Source organism: Acinonyx jubatus, chromosome C2 (genome assembly GCF_027475565.1).
Source record: "Acinonyx jubatus isolate Ajub_Pintada_27869175 chromosome C2, VMU_Ajub_asm_v1.0, whole genome shotgun sequence".
Classification (NCBI taxonomy): domain Eukaryota; kingdom Metazoa; phylum Chordata; class Mammalia; order Carnivora; family Felidae; genus Acinonyx; species Acinonyx jubatus.
In genome coordinates, this window is record NC_069384.1 from 111,126,142 (window position 1) to 111,150,153 (window position 24,012).

The 24,012-nt window shown below is 38.7% G+C and overlaps 1 protein-coding gene across 2 annotated transcripts in view; it reads left to right on the forward strand.

Moving 5' to 3' along the window:
• Positions 1 to 23,949, forward strand: part of IGSF10 (immunoglobulin superfamily member 10) — a 74,740-nt gene extending 50,791 nt beyond the window's left edge. Inside the window, exons 4-7 of one of the 2 annotated variants that reach the window (XM_027061590.2) lie at positions 1,717 to 2,107; positions 13,039 to 17,391; positions 17,891 to 18,791; positions 21,897 to 23,949. In XM_027061590.2, coding sequence (XP_026917391.1) covers positions 1,717 to 2,107; positions 13,039 to 17,391; positions 17,891 to 18,791; positions 21,897 to 23,805 — 7,554 coding nt within the window. In that variant the 3' untranslated portion in view covers positions 23,806 to 23,949. The remainder of the gene's footprint in view (positions 1 to 1,716; positions 2,108 to 13,038; positions 17,392 to 17,890; positions 18,792 to 21,896) is intronic. The other variant, XM_027061591.2, reaches the window with a different exon arrangement.
• Positions 23,950 to 24,012: the final 63 nt, after the last annotated feature.

Below are 24,012 nucleotides of genomic sequence, written 5' to 3' on the forward strand. Positions count from 1 at the left end.
TTCTCAGATATAGTTGTTCTACAAATGGTTGTAGTTTTGGTTTGTCCATGGAACAAGATAAACTCAAAATCCTACTCTACCATCTTGATCCCCAAGGCACATCTAATTTCTATTCAAAAGCTCTCATAAAATAGATAGAGCATAATAAAATCAAGTCAGTAATATCTTTATAAAAGATCAAAGTCAGTGCTCATAGAGTACTTTGACATCATACCAGGGCTGTGTAATGCAGTGGAATTCAGTCTGAGCATGTGATTCCCTTGATTTCACTCAATAAAACATTATTTGGAGTATATGTCTTCAGAAAATTGGTTGGAATACATTCCCTTCATGGAACTTCCATACATATTTATTCTCTTCACTGGGTTTTCAACAAATATTGAAGAACATGGAGTTTGAGATTATATTACAATGTAATAATTAGGTTGAATCTTTTGTATGTTGTCAGTTTAACTTTTTTTTTTTTTTTTCTGATTAGGGAACTTGGCTTCCAGAAAAGCATGCTTCAACAGAGGTGACATCTTAGGTCAAATCAGGGGGAAAAATGCTAGAATTTCTTTCTCTTTTTGGAGAAAGTGTAAGTTCAACTAATAAGTGGAAAACTTGGAGAATACCCCCATGCTCTTGAAATATTCAGAAATTATTTTAATTTCAATGCAAAATCAATTAAAATCATATTCCCCATAATAACCAAAAAAGTGGAACACACCCCAAATGTCCTCATTGACAAGTGGATTAGCAAAATAGGTTACATGCATACATGGAATATTGTTCTGCACCAAAAAGAAATGAAGGGCTGGTAATTCTACAACAGGGATGAGACTTGAAAAGATTAGGCAAATTGAAAAAAAGCAAGACACAAAAGGCCACATATTGTATGACTCCATTTACATTAAATATCCAGAAAATTCAAATCCAAAGAAACAAAGTAAAGTAGTGGTTTTCTAGGGCTAGAGAGAGGGGGGGGAATGACTGCCAGTGGCATCAATTTTCATGTTGGGGTTATGAAAACTTTGCAAATATAATGGAGATGGTTGCACAACTCTGTTAATATATTAAAAATCACTTAATGTACACTTCAAAGAGGTGAATTTTTATGCCCTATGAAGTATATCTCAAAAGAACTGTTACAAATGTAAAAGACAAATTCAATATATTGCTTTCTTATGAAAAATGCAGGCTCAAGAATTCTTAAATCTACTTGAAATATCAAGATAATTAAAAAAAAAACTTATGGAAATTTTAAGTCACATACAAAATGAAAATAGTGTAAAAAATCCCAACATATCAGCACCCAAGTTCAGTAGCTATCAACAAATAACAGATCTTGTTTCACCTGTACTTCTATCCACTACTTTTTACTTCTTTGCATTGTTTTGAAAGAAATCCAAGATATCTTAATCTGTAAGTACTTTAGGAGATATCTCAAAGTTGAGGAATCTTTTAAAAATAACCACAATATAATTATTCTATCTTTACATTTTAGCAATAACTCCTTAATATTTTCAAATTTTCATGAGTATTCTTATTTCCCTGGTATTCTATTTAATTTGCAACTAATTTGTTGAATTAGTTTGAATAGAAGATACAAATTAGTTGCAAACAAGATACACATGTTGCATCGGATTAGTTCCAGCATGTTTTATTATTGATACACTTTTCCCTTTTGTAAAAATTCCTTTGACAAACTAAATGTGTGTTGTTTTTAATTCTTAGGTATTAAAAATGAGCTATAACAAAATTCGAAAACTTCAGAAAGATACTTTTTATGGCCTCAGGAGCTTGACACGGTTGCATATGGACCACAACAATATTGAGTTTATAAACCCAGAGGTTTTCTATGGACTCACCTTTCTCCGGCTGGTGCACTTGGAAGGAAATCAGCTCACTAAGCTCCATCCAGATACATTTGTCTCTTTGCAATACCTCCAGATATTTAAAATATCTTTCATTAAGTACCTATACTTGTCCGATAACTTCCTGAGCACCCTCCCTCAACAGATGATTTCCTATATGCCTGATTTGGAAAGCCTTTATCTTCACGGGAACCCATGGACCTGTGATTGCCATTTACAATGGTTATCTGACTGGATACAAGAAAAACCAGGTATATATGCTATTTATTTCTTTGTCCTAATTAGAAGAAACCTGCCTGGAGGTCTTTACCAGTAAGCAGGGAGGCCAATGTAATTTAGCTGGAGAAAAAATAAACACTAAATAATAACTTAGTGATAATGCATTATCTTTGATGGATTGTGCATTGTTTCAGGTCAACTATCTGATCATCACTCCTGGAAAAATTAGCAAATAAAGAATGTTTTTGTGTTTTGTTTTCTCTACTTACTATGAGCCATAAAACCCCTCCCTTCTCTTCCTTTGAGTCATTTAGTCACTATGCATTTTTAAGAGGTCTATTCAAGATCCTATGCTCTGTGAGGGAAGTACCAACAGCATTCTCTGTTCTAACCATGCCTCTGATGGCTTATAGATAAGCAAACAGATCATCAGAGTGGGAAATGTGCTTTGATGGGGAAAGTAAAATTTGCCATGAAGAGGGTAACATCCATTCATTCAACAAGTAGTTATTGTAAATCTCCTTTGAACAACAGGTCACAAAGAACACAGGGATCTAAAAATAAACAAGAGGGTTTCTTCAGAGTTTGCATTCTTGTGGGGAAAATGGGCAAACAACTAAATGCACTATTGATTGTTGAAATCTAAGTAAATAATTAAGTCTTTAGGAAAATGACAGAAAGGAGCCCATTGATTATGGCATCAGAGGGGTGGTTGGTTACTTTGGAAGGAGTGATGGGAGCCAGATTGCTATATGCGGAGGGATAGGTGGAAGGCAAGGATCAGTCTTTGGAGAGGTTTGACCTGAGGGAAGGAAGGGAGGATGGCAGCCTGATGGAAATGTGCAATCACACAGGACTCTTCAAGCATCAGAGAGACTTGAGTATTTTCAAGGTGGAAGGTGACAACACCAGAACAGGCAGATCATCCATTGAAGAAGTCCCCTAGAAGACTGAAGGGCAAGAGATCCAGACCTAGGAGGCGGGGTTTTCCTTAGGAGTAGGAAAAAGGAGAACTAGATGGGCACAGAGGCAGGGGGATTCCTGAGTCTAGTAGAAAAGACAAAGGAAGCTCCTATTTCCTGGCTTTTCCTCCTCTGTGAAGTTGTAGGAGAGGTGACTGAGGAAGGTCCTAGGAAGGGATCAAGGTCAGAAACTTGAGAAGCGTGGAAAACGTTTGAAGGTGCTGCCATAATGTGTGTGGATGTGTGATCAGTTAGTTAAAAAGTAAATCTGAAAACATTAACTGAACATTGTGAATAACTTTAGGCCAATCGATAACACCTTTGCTTTCCATGAGCAAATCTTTTAGGGAAACATGCTAAACACATAAAAAGACAGTAAAGCTATGAATGAAAAACATTAAAATACTTACATTGAAAATTTAGTTCTGAAGGATCTCAGGGTCAGTAAAAAATTACTTCTGCCTTGATTACAAAGGAAGGAAATTGGACCGCGGCATAAAAGATACATCAAAGGGAAAGAAGGAATAACAACTAACAGGAAGTTAACATTATGAATTTGTGGTTGACATTGTGCTAGATGCTTTGTATTTTAATCCTTCCAATAATTCTCAATTTACAGATGAAGAAACTGAGACTTGGAAAATTTGGCTGTTTTGGGCTAGTCATTTAGACTATTTATGTCTCAACTTTCTCACCTGTAACTAATATAGGGATAAGAATAACTGGAAAGAATAAAACACAAAGTGTTTATTAGCACAATGTATGGCATAAAGCAAGCACTCAATAAATATGAAGCTTATCATTTTTATTGCCACCCACCCAGGCCACACAGCTAGAAAGTAGAAAAGCAGAAACTCAAAAGCCAAAACCTTTTCTCTAAAATGTACTTGGGCTTATCACTTACATATAACATCCTGGACTCATCCCAAGTGCCCTTCTTAATGCCCATCACCCATTTACCCCATCCTCCCATTCAACTCCCCTCCAGCAACCCTCAGTTTGTTCTCTGTGTTTAAGAGTCTCTTATGGTTTGCCTCCCTGTTTTTATCTTTTTTCCTTCCTTTCCTCTATGTTCATCTGTTTTGTTTCTTAAATTCCACATATGAGTGAAATCATAGGATATTGGTCTTTCTCTGACTTATTTCACCAAGCATAATACATTCTAGTTCCATCCACATTGTTGCAAATGGCAAGATTTCATTCTTTTTGATGGCCAAGTAATAAACCATCATGTATATATACATACATATACATACACATGTACCACATCATCTTTATCCATTCATCAGTCATTGGACATTTGGTCTCTCTTCATAATTTGGCTATTGTTGATAGCACTGCTATAACTATTTGGGTGCATGTGCCCCCTCAAATCATTTTTGTATCCTTTGGATAAACACCTAGTCATGAAATTGCTGGGTCCTAGGGTAGTTAGTTCTATTTTTAATTTTTTGAGGAACCTCCACACTGTTTTTAAGAGTGGCTGCACCAGTTTGGGTGTTGAGGTTGCTAAGTTCTTAATAAATTTGGGATACTAACCCTTTATCAGAGATGTCCTTTGCAAATATCTTCTCCCATTCTGTACGTTGTCTTTTCATTTTGTTTCCTTCGCTGTGCAGAAGTTTTTATTTTGATGAGGTCCCAGTAGTTCATTTTTGCTTTTGTTTCCCTTGCCTCTGGAGACATGTCTGGCAAAAAGTTGCTATGGCCGAGGTCAAAGAGGTGCTGCCTGTATTCTCCTCTAGGATTTTGGTGGTTTCCTGCATTACATCTATTTTGTCTTTCAACCATTTTGTTATTGTGTATGGTGTAAGAAAGTGGTCCTGTTTCATTCTTCTGCATGTCTGTTCTCCTGAAACCATTACTACACTCTATGTAATAGAGTGTCAGAAACCTATAGTCCACAAACCCCACATCTTTCCTATCTGGCCCTTGACATAAAAAAGTGTGCTGATCTTGGCCTCTAGAACAAAGCCTCAGCTCCTTAGCCCAGTAACTCCTAGCCTAAGCCTCAACATCATTTCCTTCCTTTCCAACCCTCAGACCCTCTCCCATCCCAGATATAATCTACACTGTGTTAGTACCTCTTCCCTGCTGCATTCCTGCCTGGAGCACTTCCCTTCCTTTTCTGCCTGATGGGCTCCTAGCTAACCTTCAAACTCTGCTCAGTACTCCATCCTTCTGGGAAGCGTGGTGCTACTCCACTCATCCCATCTGTATTCAAATATAGTTGACCATTGAAAATGTGGGGGTTAGGGGTATGGACTCCCAATACAGCTGAAAATCCATGTATAACTTTTGAATTTCCAAAAACTTCACTAATAGCCTTCCGTTGACCGAAAGCCTTACTAATAACACAAATGGTGAATTATCTCATTTTGTACATTTTATATTGTATCCTATAGTAAAGCTAGAGAAAAGAAAAGGTTGCTGAACCAATCATAAGGAAAATATATTTACAGTATTGTAAATTTACTTCGTTTGCAAGATAAATTATGTCAGTACCTATGTCATCTTACATGATACAAAACACTGTAGATGTTAAATACAGACATCAAAAATGAAAAGATGTCAAAAAGAAATTCATTTTTATTTTATATTAATGCATTGATAATGAAACAGCAATATAGTTGTGTTGTGGTAGCCAACGAAAATTGATGCAATTACTTTACGGTAGCCTACCCTATACACAATGAATGAATCAAAATTTTTATGGCATACAGTATTAGTCCTCATAATACAATATTGGAAACATTGTATCTTAAAAAAAATTACCACTTACCTACAATAACAGGTTGATAATGTAGTTTCTCCAATTACGAGAGAGAGGCATGCGGTATGGCAAGGACTGTAAGCCTATATTAGAAGATGCAGTCTACTTCCATGCAGGTCTTGCACATGATGTTCTACATAATGAATACTGAGGCAGTAATGATAGAAAAACATCTCCTACAGTTCTCACTGTGTAGTTTTTGGCTTTTCACACAAACACACATGCACAATACATTAAGTTCATTAACTTTACAGCATGATAATTACTGTTTATTATGTGGAAGTGGATCATCATTAGGTCTTCATCATCTTCACCCTGAATAAAGGATGAGGAGAAGACATTGGTCTTGCTGTGAAAGAAGTTGGAGGAGGTGAAAGAGGAAGCAGGAGGGCATGTACACTCAGTGTAGCTTTACAGTAATACATTGTAATTTGTCTGACTTGTTTTATTTTTATGTTTCTATACAGTACCAATCTTTCTTCCATCGTTTGCTTTAGTTTCAGTGTCCCCATCACAGAAGGGTCCATGTCATAAAGGAAGTCAAAACCAGTCTTGAATAACAGGAACCATTCTGCCATATTGTCTAATGTCAGTTTGTTTTCTGGTATGGCTTTTTCTGTGTCTCCTTCCTCATCATTACATGCTGATTTGGAAGCATGAATCTCTAGCAAGTCCTATATTGTTAATTCCTCTGGTGTGGTATCTTTTAGCTCTTGGATTTGTCTAAGATCTGAAACGCTTCACCACCACCTCCTCAATCTGCTCCCCCAACCCCTACCTTTTTTGCTGTATCTACAGTCTCTTTAATGATTTCCTTGATTGCTTCTGTGGTAAATCCTTTGAAATCATATGTATCATCTGGACATGGTTTTCTCCAAAAGGAAGTTACTGTTTCAGACTTAATGGCTTCCATGGCTTTTCCTGTAACAACAATAGCATCTTCACTGGTGTAATCCTTCTAGATTTTTATGATATCCTCTCAGGATTCTCTTCCATAGAATAATCCTTTCCATAGAATGTTGCATATAATGAGCCTTAGTGATTCTTATGACTCCCTAAATTAGAAATGTATCTGGGGCAAGGAAGCCACTTTTATGCCTTCGGTGTTGAACTCATAGGGTTGTGGGTAGGTAGGGGCATTGTCCAGCATCAAAATAACTTTACAAAGCAGTTCCATACTGGCAAGGTACTTCCTGACTTCAGGAACACAAAATCAATGTAAACAATTTGGAAAAAAATATTATCATCATCCAGGCCTTCTTGTACAATCAAAAGATTGGCAGGTGGTGTTTATCATTTCCCTTCAAGGCTGGAGGATTAGTAGTTTTACAAATAAGGGCAGTCCTGATCAAGAACCCAATCACATTTTCATAAAACAGTAAAGTTAGCCTATCCCTTCCTGCCTGAAGTCCTCTTCCTTACTAATAAATGTCCTTTGTGGCATTTTTTTCCGGCAGAATAGGGCACTTTTATCTACATTAAAAACCTCCTCAGGCAGATCTCCTTTCTCCTCAGTAATTTTTGTGATGTTGTCCAGAAACTCATCTGCTCCCTCTTGGATGATAGAAACTGCTTCTCCTGCTTTCTTGATCTATTTTAACCCAAATCTCTTTCTGAAATTATCAAACCATCCTTTGCTGGCATTAGGTTCTTGAGATTTAGATCCTTCTCCTTCAAGTTTCATATCATGGCTTTGCTTTGTCATGAATCATAAATGAGTCTACACATATGCCTTTCTTATAGTGGTCCTACACCCACATAAAGGCGGCATTTTCCACACAAGATAAAAAGGCATGGTGCAAAAAGTGCAAGGTTTTCATGCCTGCTGGTGTAGCTGCAGTGACAGCTTCAGGGATTTCCTTTTCTTTTCTTCTTTTTACAAAGCTCCTTATGCTGGATTTCTGTTAAAGTGTCGGGTAATCACAGCCGCAAACCTCATATCAAAGCAGTTAACTTGTTCTTGTAAAGTCATAACTTTTCTCTGCTTCTGGGGAGCACTTCCAGCATCCCAAGTGGCACCTTGTATGGGTCCATTGGTATTATTCAAGGATTATGGTATTGCAATGGACATGATGAAGAATAGATGAGAACCATGAGAAATCAGTTTTTACTGCAGTATGCAATTTACTGGAGAGATGAAATGCGCCAGAGATGAATAGTATCACAAGATTCTTGTAACACTTGAGCTTACCTCAATAGCAATAGAAAGTGCCTACAGTTAATTTTATGCAGTTATGATTTAATACCGTACCTTTATGTTTGTTTACATTTCTCTCAACTGTGAACGGTGCCATATATGGTCTTTAAGTGTGTGCATAAGTTCTGATACATTTTAACTTTTTATTATAGATTTGTGCATATTTTGCGCACTCATGACATACCTAAAAAAAAAAAAATGTTTTCAACATTTCTAGGCTATGTGGTTTATCTGTAAGGTTTCTCAAATGGTCACAAATCTCCAAAAATTTTTCCAGTTTATTTATTGAAAAAATTCACATATAAGTGGACCCAGGCGTTTCAAGGGCCAACTGTGATCATTTCACCACTTGGTCCACAATTCTATCCCTGAATGGAAAACATTATATTGATTAGTATTAAATGTCTTTTACCTTTCCTATGTCTGATTTATTTATCCCTCGCCCCTAGAATGTGCCTACATCATAGTAGGTACTCAATTTTTGTTAAACTAAGCTTCGATTAATTAACTATTTTAAAGGTGAATACAAACGAGTCCACCACCTACCTATGATCTTAACACATCCCCAAATTGTACACACACACACAGACATATATGATTAGCCAAACCCATTAGCGCTAACATCTTTCAGTCATGTCTAAAAAAAAGTGTTCTCCTTTTAACTGAGATGCCTTAATGATAACTCTATAAGATTTATGAATTAGTCACATCAGCTTTTGCTTTGACATTTTTTGATCAATTCTGAGAGATTCTTGGACATAGGTTCTCATGTCTTCAGTTGCTTTACTTAGCATGTGATAGATCCTCCTTTTACACATATCTCAGTAGTCCAGTGTAACGCAGCTTTATCTATTTGTGGGTATCTTCCCTTCTTAGGTTCCACAAAGCTCTTCATGTTGCTTCTTTATAAAATAAGGGTTTGTGGCTATTTCTTTGATAAGCATTCGTTTTACAAAAATCAAATTTTTGTCCAGCTTCTCTGTTTTCAGGCCTTTCTACCTACCTAATAACATCTTGTTTTAGTGCTAAAGCATAGTGTAGTATTTTTTAAGTTGGGGTTTTCTTTTTTATTATTTTTATTTTAGAGAGAATGTGAGCAGGCATGAGCGGGGGGGTGGGGAGGGAAGGAGACAGAAAATCTTAAAATCCCACAACCCTGGGATCATGACCTCAGCTGAAATCAAGAGTAGGATGCTCAGCCAACTGAGCCACCCAGGTGACCCAAAAGCATAGTATAATCTTAATACAAACATTTTAAGTGACAATATATGTAGTACCAACAGTGCTTGTAATTCAAAGAGAAAACAATATAAGTAGCTAAGACACTGGTCAGTGGGTGGTAGTGGTTCCCATATCAAGACTGCCAACAGGTCAGTTACTACTGTAAAACACTTTTAATTTTAAGACACATCTCAATTTACAAGTTAAAATGTGGAAGAAATATGACCTTAGAATTAGGCCAGCCTGCCTGCCTTCATCCTTCCCTCCAATCTTTTCTGAGCATCCACTGGCTAAGGCTGGGGGCATACAGATAAACAAGTATGGAGCTTACAGTCTTGTGGGAAGGCAGAAAACTAGACAAGTTCATTCTAATAGTGGGCAGATGGGGAGTAGGATAGAAGTGGAAGGTACAAGAACAGCATAAAGCAGGAAGCCCACCCACAAGTGGTTTTGTGGCTGGGTCGTGAAGGACATAAGTAGTTAGACATTGATGCAAGAGGGAATGTCAGACAGAAAGTGATGGGAAGTGGAAGGACCAGCATATGCCAGAGCCTAGTAAGGCATGTCAGGGTTGAGGAATGAAAAGCATTTCTGTGTCACTGAAACTTATTGCGATTGAGGGAACCAAGTGACAGGATAAGATCTACATCTGAAGTAAAATACCTGATGCCCAGGGCCTGCTAACTCTGGCCCAGGTGCTAGCAATAATAAGCATCCAAGATGTGAGCATAATTCTGTGATCAGGTTTAATTAAACCAGAAGTCTGCTGTGTTTTTTGCTACAGTGGGGTTTGAACCCAGGGTACTGGTAAGTAGATTAAGGGTCATAGCTGGTTGGTAAGTAGGTGACTGAGAAGAGCCTCTTATGAGTGCTCAAAGGTTGTCAGGCTTGCCAGCTACTTCCTCTGCATCGGTTTAGATTGTAGAATTCACTGAAGTCGCTGAGCCAAATGTATGTAGCATCACCTGTCATGCTGGAGTACAAACTGAAGGGTTTGGAGTCCATGTTGTCACAAACGGCACAATCTCATCCTTTTTTGGTGGCTAATAGTCCATTATATACACATCCCACATCTTCCTTATTCATTCCTGTATTGATAGACACTTAGGTTACTTCCAAATCTTGGCTATTGTAAATAATGCTGCAATAAGCATAGGTGCGTATGGAGTTTTTTGAATTGGTATTTTTTTATTCTTTGGGTAAACACCCAGTAGTGGAATTGTTGGGTCACATGGCAATTCTATTTTTAATTTTTTGAGGAACATCCCTACTGTTTTCCACAGTGGCCGCACCAGTTTGCATTCCCACCAACAGCACATGAGTGTTCCTTTTCTCCACATATTCACCAACACTTGTTGGCAGGTGTCATTTGTTCATCTTTCTCAAGATTGCTTTGGCTATTTGGGGTCTTTGTCGTGCCCTACAATTGTAGCAGTAGAAGTTCTAATTTTGTGAAAAATATGGGTATTTTGTTAGGGATTATATTGAATCTGTAGATGGCTTTGGTTAGTACAGACATTTTAATATTAATTGTTCCAATCCATGAGCATGAAATATCTTTATATTTTTTTATGTTGCCTTCAGTTTCTTTCATCAATGTTTTATAGTTTTCAGAGTACAGGTCTTTCACCTGCTTGGTTAAGTTTATTGCTAGGTATTTTATTATCTAGGGGGCAATTGCAAGTGAGATTGTTTTCTTAATTTGTCTTTCTGCTACTTCATTATTAGTATATAGAAATGGAATTGATTTCTGTATGTTAGATTTGTATCCTGTGACTGCACTAAATTCATTGATCAGTTTTCATAGTTTTTTGTGTACTAAGATATCTTACATAGAGTGTCATCTGCAAACAGTGACACTTTTGGTTCTTCCACATCAATCTGGATGCCTTTTATTTCTTTATCTTGTCTGACTGCTGCAAGTAGGAGTTCCAAAGAGGACTGTGTTGAATAAAAGCAGTGGGAGTAGACATCCTTGTCTTGTCCCTGATCTTAGAGGAAAAGCTGTCATTAAGGATGATGTTAGCTGTGGATTTGTCATATTTGACATTTATTCTGTTGAGGTAGGTTTCCTTTACACCCACTTTGTTGATAGTTTTTATCATGAACAGATAATTCTGTCAGATGTTTTCTATTTATTGAGATGATATGATTTTAATCTTTGTTTTGCTGATGTAGTTTATCACATTGGTTGATTTGTGACTATTGAGTCAGCCTTGTGTCCCCAGAATAAATCCCATTTGATCATGGCGAATGGTTCTTTTAATGTATTTGTGGTTTTGGTTTGTTTTTGTTGTTGTTGTTGTTTTTTAATTTTATATAAATCCAAGTTAGTTAACATATAGTGTATTAATGGTTTCAGGAGTAGAATTTAGTCATTCAGCACTTAGATATAACACCCAGTGCTCATCCCAACAAGTGCCCTTTTTAATGCCCATCAGCCATTTAGCACATCCCTCCATTCAAATCCCCTCCAGCAACCCTCAGTTTTTTCTGTGTATTTAAGAGTCTCTTATGGTTTGCCTCCCTCTCTGTTTTTATCTTATTTTTCCTTCCCTTCTTCTATGTTCATCTGTTGTGTTTATTAAATTCCACATGAGTGAAATCATATGGTATTTGTCTTTCTCTGACCAACTTATTTCACTTAGCATAATACATTCTAGTTCCATCCACATTGTTGCAAATGGCAAGATTTCATTCTTTTTGATGGCCAAGTAATATTCCATCACACACACACACACACACACACACACACACACACACACACACACACACCACATCTTCTTTATCCTTCATCAGTCAATGGACATTTGGGCTCTTTCCATAATTTGGCTACTATTGATAGTGCTACTATAAACATTGGGGTGCATGTTCCCCCTCAAATCAGCATTTTTGTATCCTTTGTATAAATACCTAGTACTGTAATTGCTGGGTCATAGGGTAGTTCTATTTTTAATTTTTTGAGGAAACTCCACACTTTTTTCCAGAGTAGCTGTACCAGTGTGCATTTCCACCAGCAGTGCAAAAAGGATTCCCCTTTCTCCACATCCTTGCTAACATCTGTTGTTTCCTGACTTAATTTTAGCCATTCTGACAGGTGTGAGCTGGTATCTCATTGTGGTTTTGATTTGTTTTAATGTAGTGCTAAATGCAGTTTGCTAATATTTTGTTGAAGATTTTTACATGTATATTCATCAAGGATGTTTGCCTGTAACTTTCTTGTTTTGTGCTGTCTGGTTTTGGGATCAGGGTAATGCTTGCCTCCTAGAATGTGTTTGGAAGCTTTCCTTCCTCACCTATATTTTGGAATAGTTTGAGAGGAACAGGTATTAACTCTTCTTTAGATGTTTAGTAAAACATTAGATAAACAGGTTATCTTTTAAAGGACAGTGACGTTCTGTGACTCTTAAAACATTATGATGAGGAAATAGAACTGAACTCCTGTTAGTAAAAAGTAAGAAACATAAGCATATTATTTTGCTTTCTTAGATAAGGAAATTATTCTTTTAGGTAGTATTGTCTGAGTACCAAATATATATCAGGAACTCTCTAAGCATGGGAAATAAAGCAATTAGCAAGACAGACAAAAATCCTTATGACTATGGATATAATATTGTGCAAAGGTATATAGACAATATCTTTTTTTAGAAATCAACCCAAAGACAAAAAAGTAGGAAGCTTTCTATTAAACACTAAAATTTCCAAATTGTTCTTTTAAATTTTAGCAAAAGCTTTTTTTTTTTTAAATGTTCAAATGTTAATTCATAAAGAGGCCACAGCTGGCAATAACTCAATTGTCATTTCTCCTAGATATAATAAAATGCAAAAAAGACAGAAGTCCCTCCAGTCCTCAGCAATGTCCACTTTGCATGAACCCCAGGACCTCTAGAGGCAAGCCCTTAGCTATGGTCCCAGCTGCAGCTTTCCTGTGTGCCAAGCCAACCATCGACCCATCCCTGAAATTAAAGAATCTGAGTATTCTGGAAGACAGCAATCCTGTGTCCATCTCTCCCCAAGATTTCATGGCACCCTTTGGCTCCCTCACTTTGAATATGACAGACCAGTTTGGAAATGAAGCTAACATGGTCTGCAGTATCCAAAAGCCCTCAAAGACATCATCTGTTGTATTTGCTGAAGAAAATGACTATATCATGCTAAATACATCGTTTTCAACATTTCTGGTGTGTCACATAGATTACAATCACATTCAGCCAGTATGGCAAGTTCTGGCTTTGTACAGTGATTCTCCTCTGATTCTAGAAAGGAGCCACTGGCTCACTGAAACACCACAACGCTGCTACAAATATAAACAGGTGGCTCCTAAACCTGAAGACATCTTTACTGACATAGAGGCTGGTCTCAAAGCAGATCCCTCTTGGTTAATGCAAGACCAAATTTCCTTGCAGCTAAATAGAACTGCCACCACACTCAGTACATTGCACATCCAGTACTCCAGTGATGTTCAAGTCACTTTACCAAAGGCAGAAATAAGGCCAGTGAAACACAAATGGACCATGATTTCCAGAGATAACAATACCAAGCTGGAACACACCATTTTGGTTGGTGGGACCATTGGCCTAGACTGCCAAGGCCAGGGGGACCCCACCCCACATTTGGAGTGGATTTTGGCTGATGGGAGTAAAGTGAGAGCCCCTTATGTTAGTGAGGATGGACGAATCCTAATAGACAAAAGTGGAAAACTAGAACTCCAGATGGCTGATAGTTTTGATACAGGCATATACCACTGCATAAGCACCAATTATGATGATGCAGATATTCTCACATATAGAATTACGGTGGTGGAGCCTGACATAGAGACCTATCATGAAAATGGGGCTCATTATACAGTTTTCATTGGTGAAACACTTGACCTTCCATGCCATTCTTCTGGTATTCCAGATGCCTCTGTTAGCTGGGTTCTTCCAGGAAACACTATGCTTTATCAGTCCTCAGGAGACAAGCAAATTCTTAACAATGGCACACTAAGAATATTACAGGTCACCCAAAAAAACCAGGGTCATTATTGTTGTATAGCAGCCAACCCATCAGGGGTCGACTTTTTGATTAACCAAGTTTCAGTCAAAACAAAAGGGCAAAGGCCAGTGGAGCATAATGTAGAAACAGATGGATCTGGATTTGATGAGCCCAATCCCATTGCTCATCTTAAGGACCCACCAGCTGCGCAACTCCCTACATCTGCCCCAATGGGAGCTGAGGCTGGAAAAGAAGTCTTCAGCACAGGTAAAAAGCACAACTATCGTGGGTTAATACACCGTCGGCGAGGAGATTCACTAAATCGACATTTTAGAGACTATAGGAGGCCCTTCTCTCCCTCTTCTCGGAGAATTGACCCACAACACTGGGCAGCACTTTTGGAGAAAGCTAAAAAGAATACTATGCAAGAGAAGCAAGAAAATACAACGGCAAGGCCACCTCCAGTGGTCACCCAATTCCTGAAAATACCTGGTGAAGAAGTAGACTCTTCAGGCATGCTCCCTCCAGATGAGGAATTTATGGTCCTGGCAACTAAGGCTCCTAGTGTTCTGGCAAGGACATTGACTGCCGATTCCAGAAAAATACATGATAGTATTGTGACAAGTATAACTGCCAGCACTGAAGTCTCTCCAGTTGTGGGCCCACAGATACTACCACCTGACAAACCAATAGATTTCAAACTATTTCCTACTACTAAAACTACAGCCATGTCAAAGAATATAAACCCAACCATATCAAGCAAAATACAAAGCACAACCAACAAAAATTTATCCACGATCTTTCCTCTACCACCTGAAGCAACACAATTTCAGGAAGCTGACAACGTTGGGAAGAAAAAAGAGCATTTACAAAGTGTGCTCCCAAAAGCAGCAGGGGCTGGGACCAAAGATGTCAATATCAAAATGCTGAGTGGTACTAACAGCAAAGCTGATATAGTCTTAGGGTCTGTAAATGCCACTAATAGTCATCAGACATCTGTAACAGGAGTCAGTAAACCTAGGAACAATCACTTCTATCCACATATTACTCAAAAACTTAGCACCTCAAAGCTACCTTCGGGCACATACACTGCTACTCATTCTCAGTTACAGATTCCAAGAAATATTACAACTAACATCCCGCCAACATCCAGGCGCTTTGGAAGACGGAGGAAAATTTGGGGTAGGGGTCGAATTATCAGCCCGTATAGAACTCCAATTCTTCGAAAGCATAGATATGGCTTTGTGAGACCTACACTCAGAGGTGCTTCTGAAGAAAGCACCACTGCATTTTCACCCACAGAGCTTGATGTGCTGTGCCCATCCTGTTCTCCCAGAGAAAGGCTCACCACTACTGCAGCAGCACTGTCCTTTGCAAGTTCTTCCCCTATCCTGCTCACCAAAGCTGAAACTGCCCAAGTCACAGCAGAAGAGTTGACAACTCTAATCCACAATCCATCTTTTGAGAACAAGCCAAATGTAGATATTGAGAGAACAACACCCACAATAAAATATTTCAGGGCTGAAAGTATCCAAGTGACTCCAACTGGGCCAGTTATGACTCCTGCCCCAAAATCCTTATCTTTGGAAAAAACTCATATAACAAATAATGGTTACTCAAGTGTGTCTAATAACATTGAAGTTAAAAGAGATTCAATGATTATTTCACCCCTCCCAGGTCCCACCACCAAGTCATCTATGTCTACTACTACAGCCATGACAAGATTTTTAAGAAGGAACATTCCCTGGCATCAGATCTTTGTAAATAACCATGTCCAAAAAGAGAGGTTAAAGAATCAGCATCAATTTAGTTCACCAAAAAGCACAGCCCCAGTGTTTCCTAAAACATCTCCTGCTTTACCCACAGATAAAGTTTTTCCTTTCCATTTTACAGAACTCTCAGCAAATGTGATGCAAATTCCATCTATAACATCAGCTACAACTCACCAAAATACCACCGAAACACACAGTCCTTTAAGTCTTCCAACAATGAAGAAGCTTCCCTTTCCATCAGTTTATCCTACACCTCCTAATGTCTCAAGCAAAGAATCAAGTACCAATTTCATATCACTGCAGACAGCCAGGCTAACAATTTCTCCTACTGACCCTGCATCAGTCATTATCAGTAAAACCCAAATAGCCAGACCCAGGACACAAAAAGTACAAAGAGAAAAGGAGCCTCAGAACAACAGGAAGGAACCACACTATGCTCTCAGTCAGAGCTCTGGTCTCACTGCATCTACTACTATGATACCTCCTGATCTAACTGCAGCTGAAACTTCAACCAAGCCCAGTGTCTTTGCTTTCACTCATTCTCCATTGGAAAACACAAAAGAAATTTCAAGCACAATTGGTCTTTATCCAAGAACACTTACTCTGACAGATATAATTGAAGAACTGTCCCAAGAGAGTACTCAGACTTTGAAGAGCAGAATTGTTTCTGAAATCACTTTGCCCAGCAAACCATACCAGAACGCAACTAGGAACACAATCATTAAACACTCAACCGTGCCACAAATCCTGAGTAGCAGTGCTGTTCCAATGCCAATTCCCACCTCCCATCCCTTGAATAATCAAAGTACAGTCACAGACAACATGGCAACTCCCGTTTTTAGGATGATGACAAATACAATGGCCAAGCCACTTGAACACTCTAGGCATAATGATAATCCACAGCAATTAGCAACAGAGGTTGCAGCATCTCCCAAAGTTCACCTAAATGCCAAGGTCACGATTGGAACCACCCACTTTATCTACTCCAATCTATTTCATTCTACTTCCAAGCCAGCACTAGTAACAGTTAAATCACAAAATTCTAAACTGACTTCCTTTCCCTGGTTAGAAAACCATTTCTGGCACAAGTCAGACCCAGAAATTGCTGAAAAAGGCAAAAAGCCAGTAGTGGATATTATGGCCACTCCAGGCTTGCCAGAGGATACCACCCATGCATCAAATTGGGATATTCAGAAGACTGCAAAGAAAAATGGCTTTGATAAGACACCAGTTCAAAAAACAGCAACTTCTGAACTCCTTCCCTTTGATTCTTTGTTTAGGAATACATTTGAAAGACCCAGAATAGTTGGAGGAAAAGCAGCAAGTTTTACTGTTCCAGCTAACTCAGATGCTTTTCTCCCTTGTGAGGCTGTTGGAAATCCCCTGCCTACCATCCACTGGACCAGAGTGCCATCAGGTATTTGGAACTGTTTGTTTACACTTTGTCTTCTTTAGTCACGGAACAAGGAAAAGACTGTGTTATGTTTCAGGGTTACACATACAAAGAACACCAGTTTCAAATCTCTCCAACATACAGAAATGATTAATATCCTCATTTGACATTTGCAGCATAAAGTTTTTTGCTCATTAGAAGGTTAATATGTTTTAACATGTTAATTAAGAACAGTTTGAAATGTTTTGAAGGCAGATACAAAGAAATGTGATTTGAAAGAGAGCCTTCTCTTTTTCATTGTGTTGAACCATATGACTTTTAAATTAAAATTATGGAAATAAACTTCCAGGAACAATTTTATCAATCTTAACACTAAGTGGCCTAATTTTAATTTTAAATATATTTGTTCTCAGTAGCCTAACAGCCCCTCCCAAAGCTTTCCTCTTGAGACTTCCCCTTGAGGAATTTGATTTCTATTTAAACTTTGACGACCTATGACTATAAATTTCTTTTTTCTTATCAGGATTTGATATGGCTAAAGGGAAACAGAATAGCAGATTCCAGGTGCTACCTAATGGCACCCTGTCCATACAGAGTGTGGACATTCAGGACCGCGGACAGTACCTGTGCTCAGCATCCAATCCGCTTGGTACTGATCGCCTTCATGTCACCTTGTCCGTGGTTTCCTATCCCCCCAGGATCCTGGATAGACGTACCAAAGAGATCACAGTTCATTCCGGAAACAGCGTGGAACTGAAGTGCAGAGCTGAAGGTAGACCAAGTCCTACAATCTCCTGGATTCTCGCAAACCAAACAGTGGTCTCAGAATCATCTAAGGGGAACAGGCAGGCCCTGGTGACATCTGATGGAACGTTGGTCATCCACAATCTCAGCATTTATGACCGGGGCTTTTACAAGTGCATGGCCAGCAATTCAGCTGGCCAGGATTCACTGCTGGTCAAAATACAAGTCATTGCAGCCCCACCTGTTATTCTGGAGCAAAAGAGGCAAATCATTGTAGGGACTTGGGGTGAAAATTTGAAATTGCCCTGTACTGTCAAAGGGACTCCTCAGCCCAGTGTTCACTGGGTCCTCTCTGATGGCACTGAAGTGAAACCACTGCAGTTTATAAGTTCCAAGTTGTTATTATTTTCAAATGGGACTCTGTATATAAGAAATGTAGCCTCTTCAGACAGGGGCACTTATGAATGCATCGCTACCAGCACCACTGGCTCTGAGAGAAGAGTGGTAATTCTTACAGTGGAAGAGCGAGAAACCATGCCCAGGATAGAATTTGCATCCCAGAAGTGGACTGAGGTGAATTTTGGGGACAAATTACTACTGAACTGCTCAGCCATTGGGGAGCCCAAACCCAGAATAATCTGGAGGCTACCATCCAAAGCTGTTGTCGACCAGTGGCACAGGTAAACCATACCTTTGTGTTGAGATGATCTTCTGTACAGTTTCTGAAATGGAAAAAGCAATACGGTGAAGCCAGCAGCAGATTGAGAGAGCTCATAGACTGGACATACAAGTAACTCTTTCAGAAGAGAACTAATCCTTTTGAGGTTAATATAAAATAATATATAAAAATCAACCTTCTTACATATTTAAGTCTAAGGGCCAGCTAGCTATTCAATTCTTACTGAATTCACATAGTTAAAAGCAGATTAACAATCTCATTTGCTTTCATACTTGGGACAGCTTTAAGATGGTAACTATGTAAAAGTATTTGTAATTTCTCTATCCAAAAAGAGGGAGGAGGGAATTTTGTAATGCAATCAACTTTCTGTGTAATCTTGAATACAGTTTCCACCACTTGTGCAGAAAGCACAATGCAAGAAGGTATTAAATTCCTGATGGGAATAACAGCTAAAGTTCAAAATTTAGGTTATTAAGGAAAAGATCTAAAACACTTATTGGATGTTAAGTCAATTTTGGAAAAATGGAAATCTTATCCAGGGGCACTAAAAGATTTAAGTAAAGTCTTAAAAAATTAACTGAAAGGAAGTCTGGAGAGTGTTCTAAAAACACATTATTAGTACCTCAAAATAAATCTTGACCAGGTATCTACCTCCTTCAGAGGTAAACAGCAAGGAAATTAAGTACGTTATTTATATTTGGTTTTGGGGGAGTATTTATGGAACACAGATTGTTCATATTGTGGAAGAGGCAACTGAGTGTATAAAGATCACAGATGCTACCATGGGCCCATGAGAGGTACTGGCATTTTTTTCTTTTATAATGAAATTCAACTTGTTTGCTAACTAAACACCTCAATTATTATTTTGCAACTAATCTCAAAAAGGTAACGATACTCTTAGATGCTTTAGATATGTCAACTGAAACAAAAGGGGCAATTTATTGCAAAAAGAAAAAAAAAGTCCTTGCTGTTTCCACTTCTTAGCTTTAGAAGGTTCAACTTTAGAGTCAAAAAATGAGAAAACTTTCATCATAGCTGTGCTTATCTGCGACTCCTTCATCATGACCAAAAAAAGCAAAACCCTTTCCCTTTCTTAAAGCCTACTTTTCACCTGAACCAAAAAGCCTCTTCTGGGTTTTCAAAAACAGTTTTGATTCAGAGCACTACCAGTCTGTCTCCAGTACTTTCAACATATATGACTTGTTTCAGCATAGAATGGTTTCCTCTTCTTCAGAACCTCCCTCCTCATGACCTAAGAGCTTGTTGCAAGGCAGAGCATCTGGTCTCACCCCAGACCTGCTGAATCAGAATCTGCACTTTAAAAAGATACCCAGATGCATCACATGCTCAATAAAGACTGAGAAGCATTGCTTTAGAAACAATACAGACACTTGCTTGTACATTATTAATCTTCATAAAGAATTCTATTTCTTTTACACGGGGACCACTTCTACTTTCAAAAGTCAATTTTGTCTCTTAAAAATACTAGTTTACCAAAAGAAACCGCTATCGTCTCTTCTTCTATATTACAACTTGCAGCTGCATCCAGATTTGGGGGCAGGACAAGGTCACTCTAAAAATCAATGGTTCTCAAAGGACGCAGTCCCCCTGCCAGTATCATTAGCATTGCCTAAGAACGTGGCAAATCAGAAACTGAGTCTGTGTTTTAACAAGCAATCTGTGTTCTTAAAAGCCTTCCAGGTGATTTTAGTGCCTGCTAAAATTTGAGACTGGTTCTCAAACTGTTACTTAGGAGCTACAGTCACCTGGGATGTTTGTTACTCACTGGGTTCCCAGACCCCTGGCCAAATCTAGTGAATCAGAATCTCTGAAAAGTGAAGCCAGGAAATGCAGGTGATGAGAGAACTGTTTTTGAGAGCCAAGATTTAGAGCACTGTTCTCAGACTTGGCTGCATGAGAATCATTGGAAAACTAAGAATCCTGATGCCTAGGTCACACTCCACACCAATTTAGTCAAATTCAGGGAGGTGGGACCCATTTTATACTCCATAAATGATTTTCATATTCACCCAAGTTTAAGAATCAGTGCTTTTATAAAGTATTAGATAAGAATATCAGGTGGTGAAAAAGATAGGAATTTGAGAACTAGCCCTGTAACCCGAGGCAAGTTACTAAGGCTCTCTAAATATCAGTATTTTCAGCTGTATAGTGGGGAACTACTTAAAGATTTAAAAATAATACCTTTTGTAACGTACCACAACACTATCCATACTTGTTTGCTGGAGAATGAAAAGTGACTTGGGCTGTTTGACTTGCGTAGCGGCTATGCTGTGAAAGATTGTCCAAGCTTTCTTCTTGTTTCATTTGCCTGCTTGGCACGTTGCCAAAAAAAAGTGGAAGAAAAACATGTATAGATGTTCTCTGATGGATGATCTCGATCCCATTTTTAGTGCCAATTCATTTTCCACGGGCCTTTCTGAAAAGCTAGATTTGGTTTTATCAGGAAACATGTGCCACCTGGTGGTTCACTGTGGTAATGGCAGGCTGTGATAACTTCAGGGAGAAAAATAGTGTGGCACAGTTGGACAAAACGCAGAGACCACTTTTCAGCTGCCGCAAAGCACAGATCCAACAGCAGGCTTCTAATGAGTCTCACATTGACATGACATTTTCCTTCTTCATAACAAAGCATAATTTATTTTATAACCACATAATTCCGTTTTGTTACTAGTCTTTTTAAAAAATATAGTCTGGCATCTTTCCTGAGCAAGTATGCATGAAAGTTCTTTACTGACAGTCACAAGATAATCATTTGATATGTTAAAATCATTCAATATGACGAAGGTCATGTGTCTAAGGCATCCAACATTTCTAGCATTCTCAGCATTGTATTTCTAAAATCACGATTGTAAAAGACATTTGAAGTCCATCTGAGAAATATTCTTTGCACCGTATTGAATCTGCTCGATGAGATAATTTTATCTTTCAGGAAATGGCTTAGAAGACAGTCAATAAGCTAGAACTGATTTTAATTTCACTGCAACAGTTTAAGAAAATGTCCATAAAGCTAATCCTATGTAAATAAGGACAACTCTTTCACCCCTTGCTGATAGCTGCACACTCAAAATGTGTCTTCTTTCCTTAGAATGGGCAGCCGCATCCACGTCTATCCAAATGGATCCTTGTTTATTGGCTCAATAACAGAAAAAGATGGCGGTGACTACTTGTGTGTGGCCAGAAACAAAATGGGAGATGATCTGATACTGATGCATGTGAGCCTACGACTGAAACCCGCTAAAATTTATCACAAGCAACATTTTAAAAAGCAGGTATTTCATGGGAAAGATTTCCAAGTTGATTGTGAGGCTTCTGGCTCACCAGTGCCTGAGATATCTTGGAGTTTGCCTGATGGAACGATGATAAACAATGCAATGCAAGCCGATGACAGTGGCCTCAGGACCAGGAGGTATACCCTTTTTGACAATGGAACCTTATACTTCAACAAAGTTGGGATAGCAGAGGAAGGAGATTATACTTGCTATGCCCAGAACACTCTAGGGAAGGATGAAATGAAGGTCCACCTAACGGTCATAACAGCTGCCCCACGGATCAGGCAGGGTTACAAGACTAACATGCGAATCAAGGCTGGAGACACGGTGGTCCTTGACTGTGAGGTCGTTGGTGAACCCAAACCAAAAGTATTTTGGTTGCTGCCTTCCCATGATATGATTTCATTCTCTAAGGACCGATACACATTTCATGCCAACGCGTCTCTGTCCATCAACAAAGTGAAGCTACTCGATTCTGGAGAGTATGTGTGTGTGGCCCGAAATCCCAGTGGGGATGACACCAAAATGTACAAACTGGATGTCGTCTCCAAACCTCCATTAATCAATGGTCTGTATACAAACAAAACAGTTATTAAAGCCACAGCTGTGAGGCATTCCAAAAAACACTTTGACTGCAGAGCTGAAGGAACACCATTGCCTCAGATCATGTGGATCATGCCGGACAATATTTTCCTCACAGCCCCATACTATGGAAGCAGAATCACAGTCCATAAAAATGGAACCTTGGAAATTAGGAATGTGAGGCTTTCAGATTCAGCAGATTTTATCTGTGTGGCTCGGAATGAAGGAGGAGAGAGCATGCTGGTGGTACAGTTAGAAGTATTAGAAATGCTAAGAAGACCAACATTCAGAAATCCATATAATGAAAAAATAGTTGCCCAGCTTGGCAAGTCCACAGCATTGAATTGCTCTGTGGATGGTAACCCACCACCTGAAATAATCTGGATTTTACCAAATGGCACAAGATTTCCCAATGAACCTCGAATTTCTCAGTATCTGATAGCAAGCAATGGCTCTTTTATCATTTCTAAAACAACTCGAGATGATGCAGGAAAATATCGGTGTGCAGCAAGAAATCAAGTTGGCTATATTGAAAAATTAATTGTATTAGAAATTGGCCAGAAGCCAGTCATTCTTACTTATGCACTGGGAACAGTTTACTGTTTCAGTGGAGACTCTCTATCCCTGCAATGTGTGTCTGATGGAAGCCCTAAGCCAAATATCAAGTGGACTACACCAAGCGGTTATATAATAGATGGGCCTCAAATTAATGGAAAATTCATATTGCATGAAAATGGCACCTTAGTCATCAAAGACGCAACAGCTTACGACAGAGGAAACTATATTTGTAAGGCTCAAAATAGTGTTGGCCATGCCCTGATTACTGTTCCAGTAATGGTTGTAGCCTACGCACCCCGAATTACAAATCGCCCACCCAGGAGCATTCTCACAAGGACAGGAGCTGCCCTTCAGCTCCTCTGTGTGGCCCTGGGAGTCCCCAAGCCAGAAATCACATGGGAGATGCCTGACCACTCCTTGCTCTCAATGGCAAATAAAGGGAGGACTCATGGAATTGAGCCTTTTCACCCCCGAGGTACCCTCATCATTCAGAATCCCCAAACCTCAGATTCTGGGATATACAAATGCACAGCAAGGAATCCACTGGGTAGTGATTATGCAACAACTTATATTCAGGTAATCTGAAATGAAATAAAATTGAACAGAGTCAACACCTGGACAGAGTTTATTTTTTGGAAGAAGTTTAATCAAAGGCAGCCATAGGCATGTAAATGAATTTGAGTACATTTACAATATTAAATTCATAATGGACATGCAAAAAAACAAAAAGACTTGTAAATAAATGCAGTATGACGGATAGTGATTTTGTTAATTGATCTCCAAACAAACTTT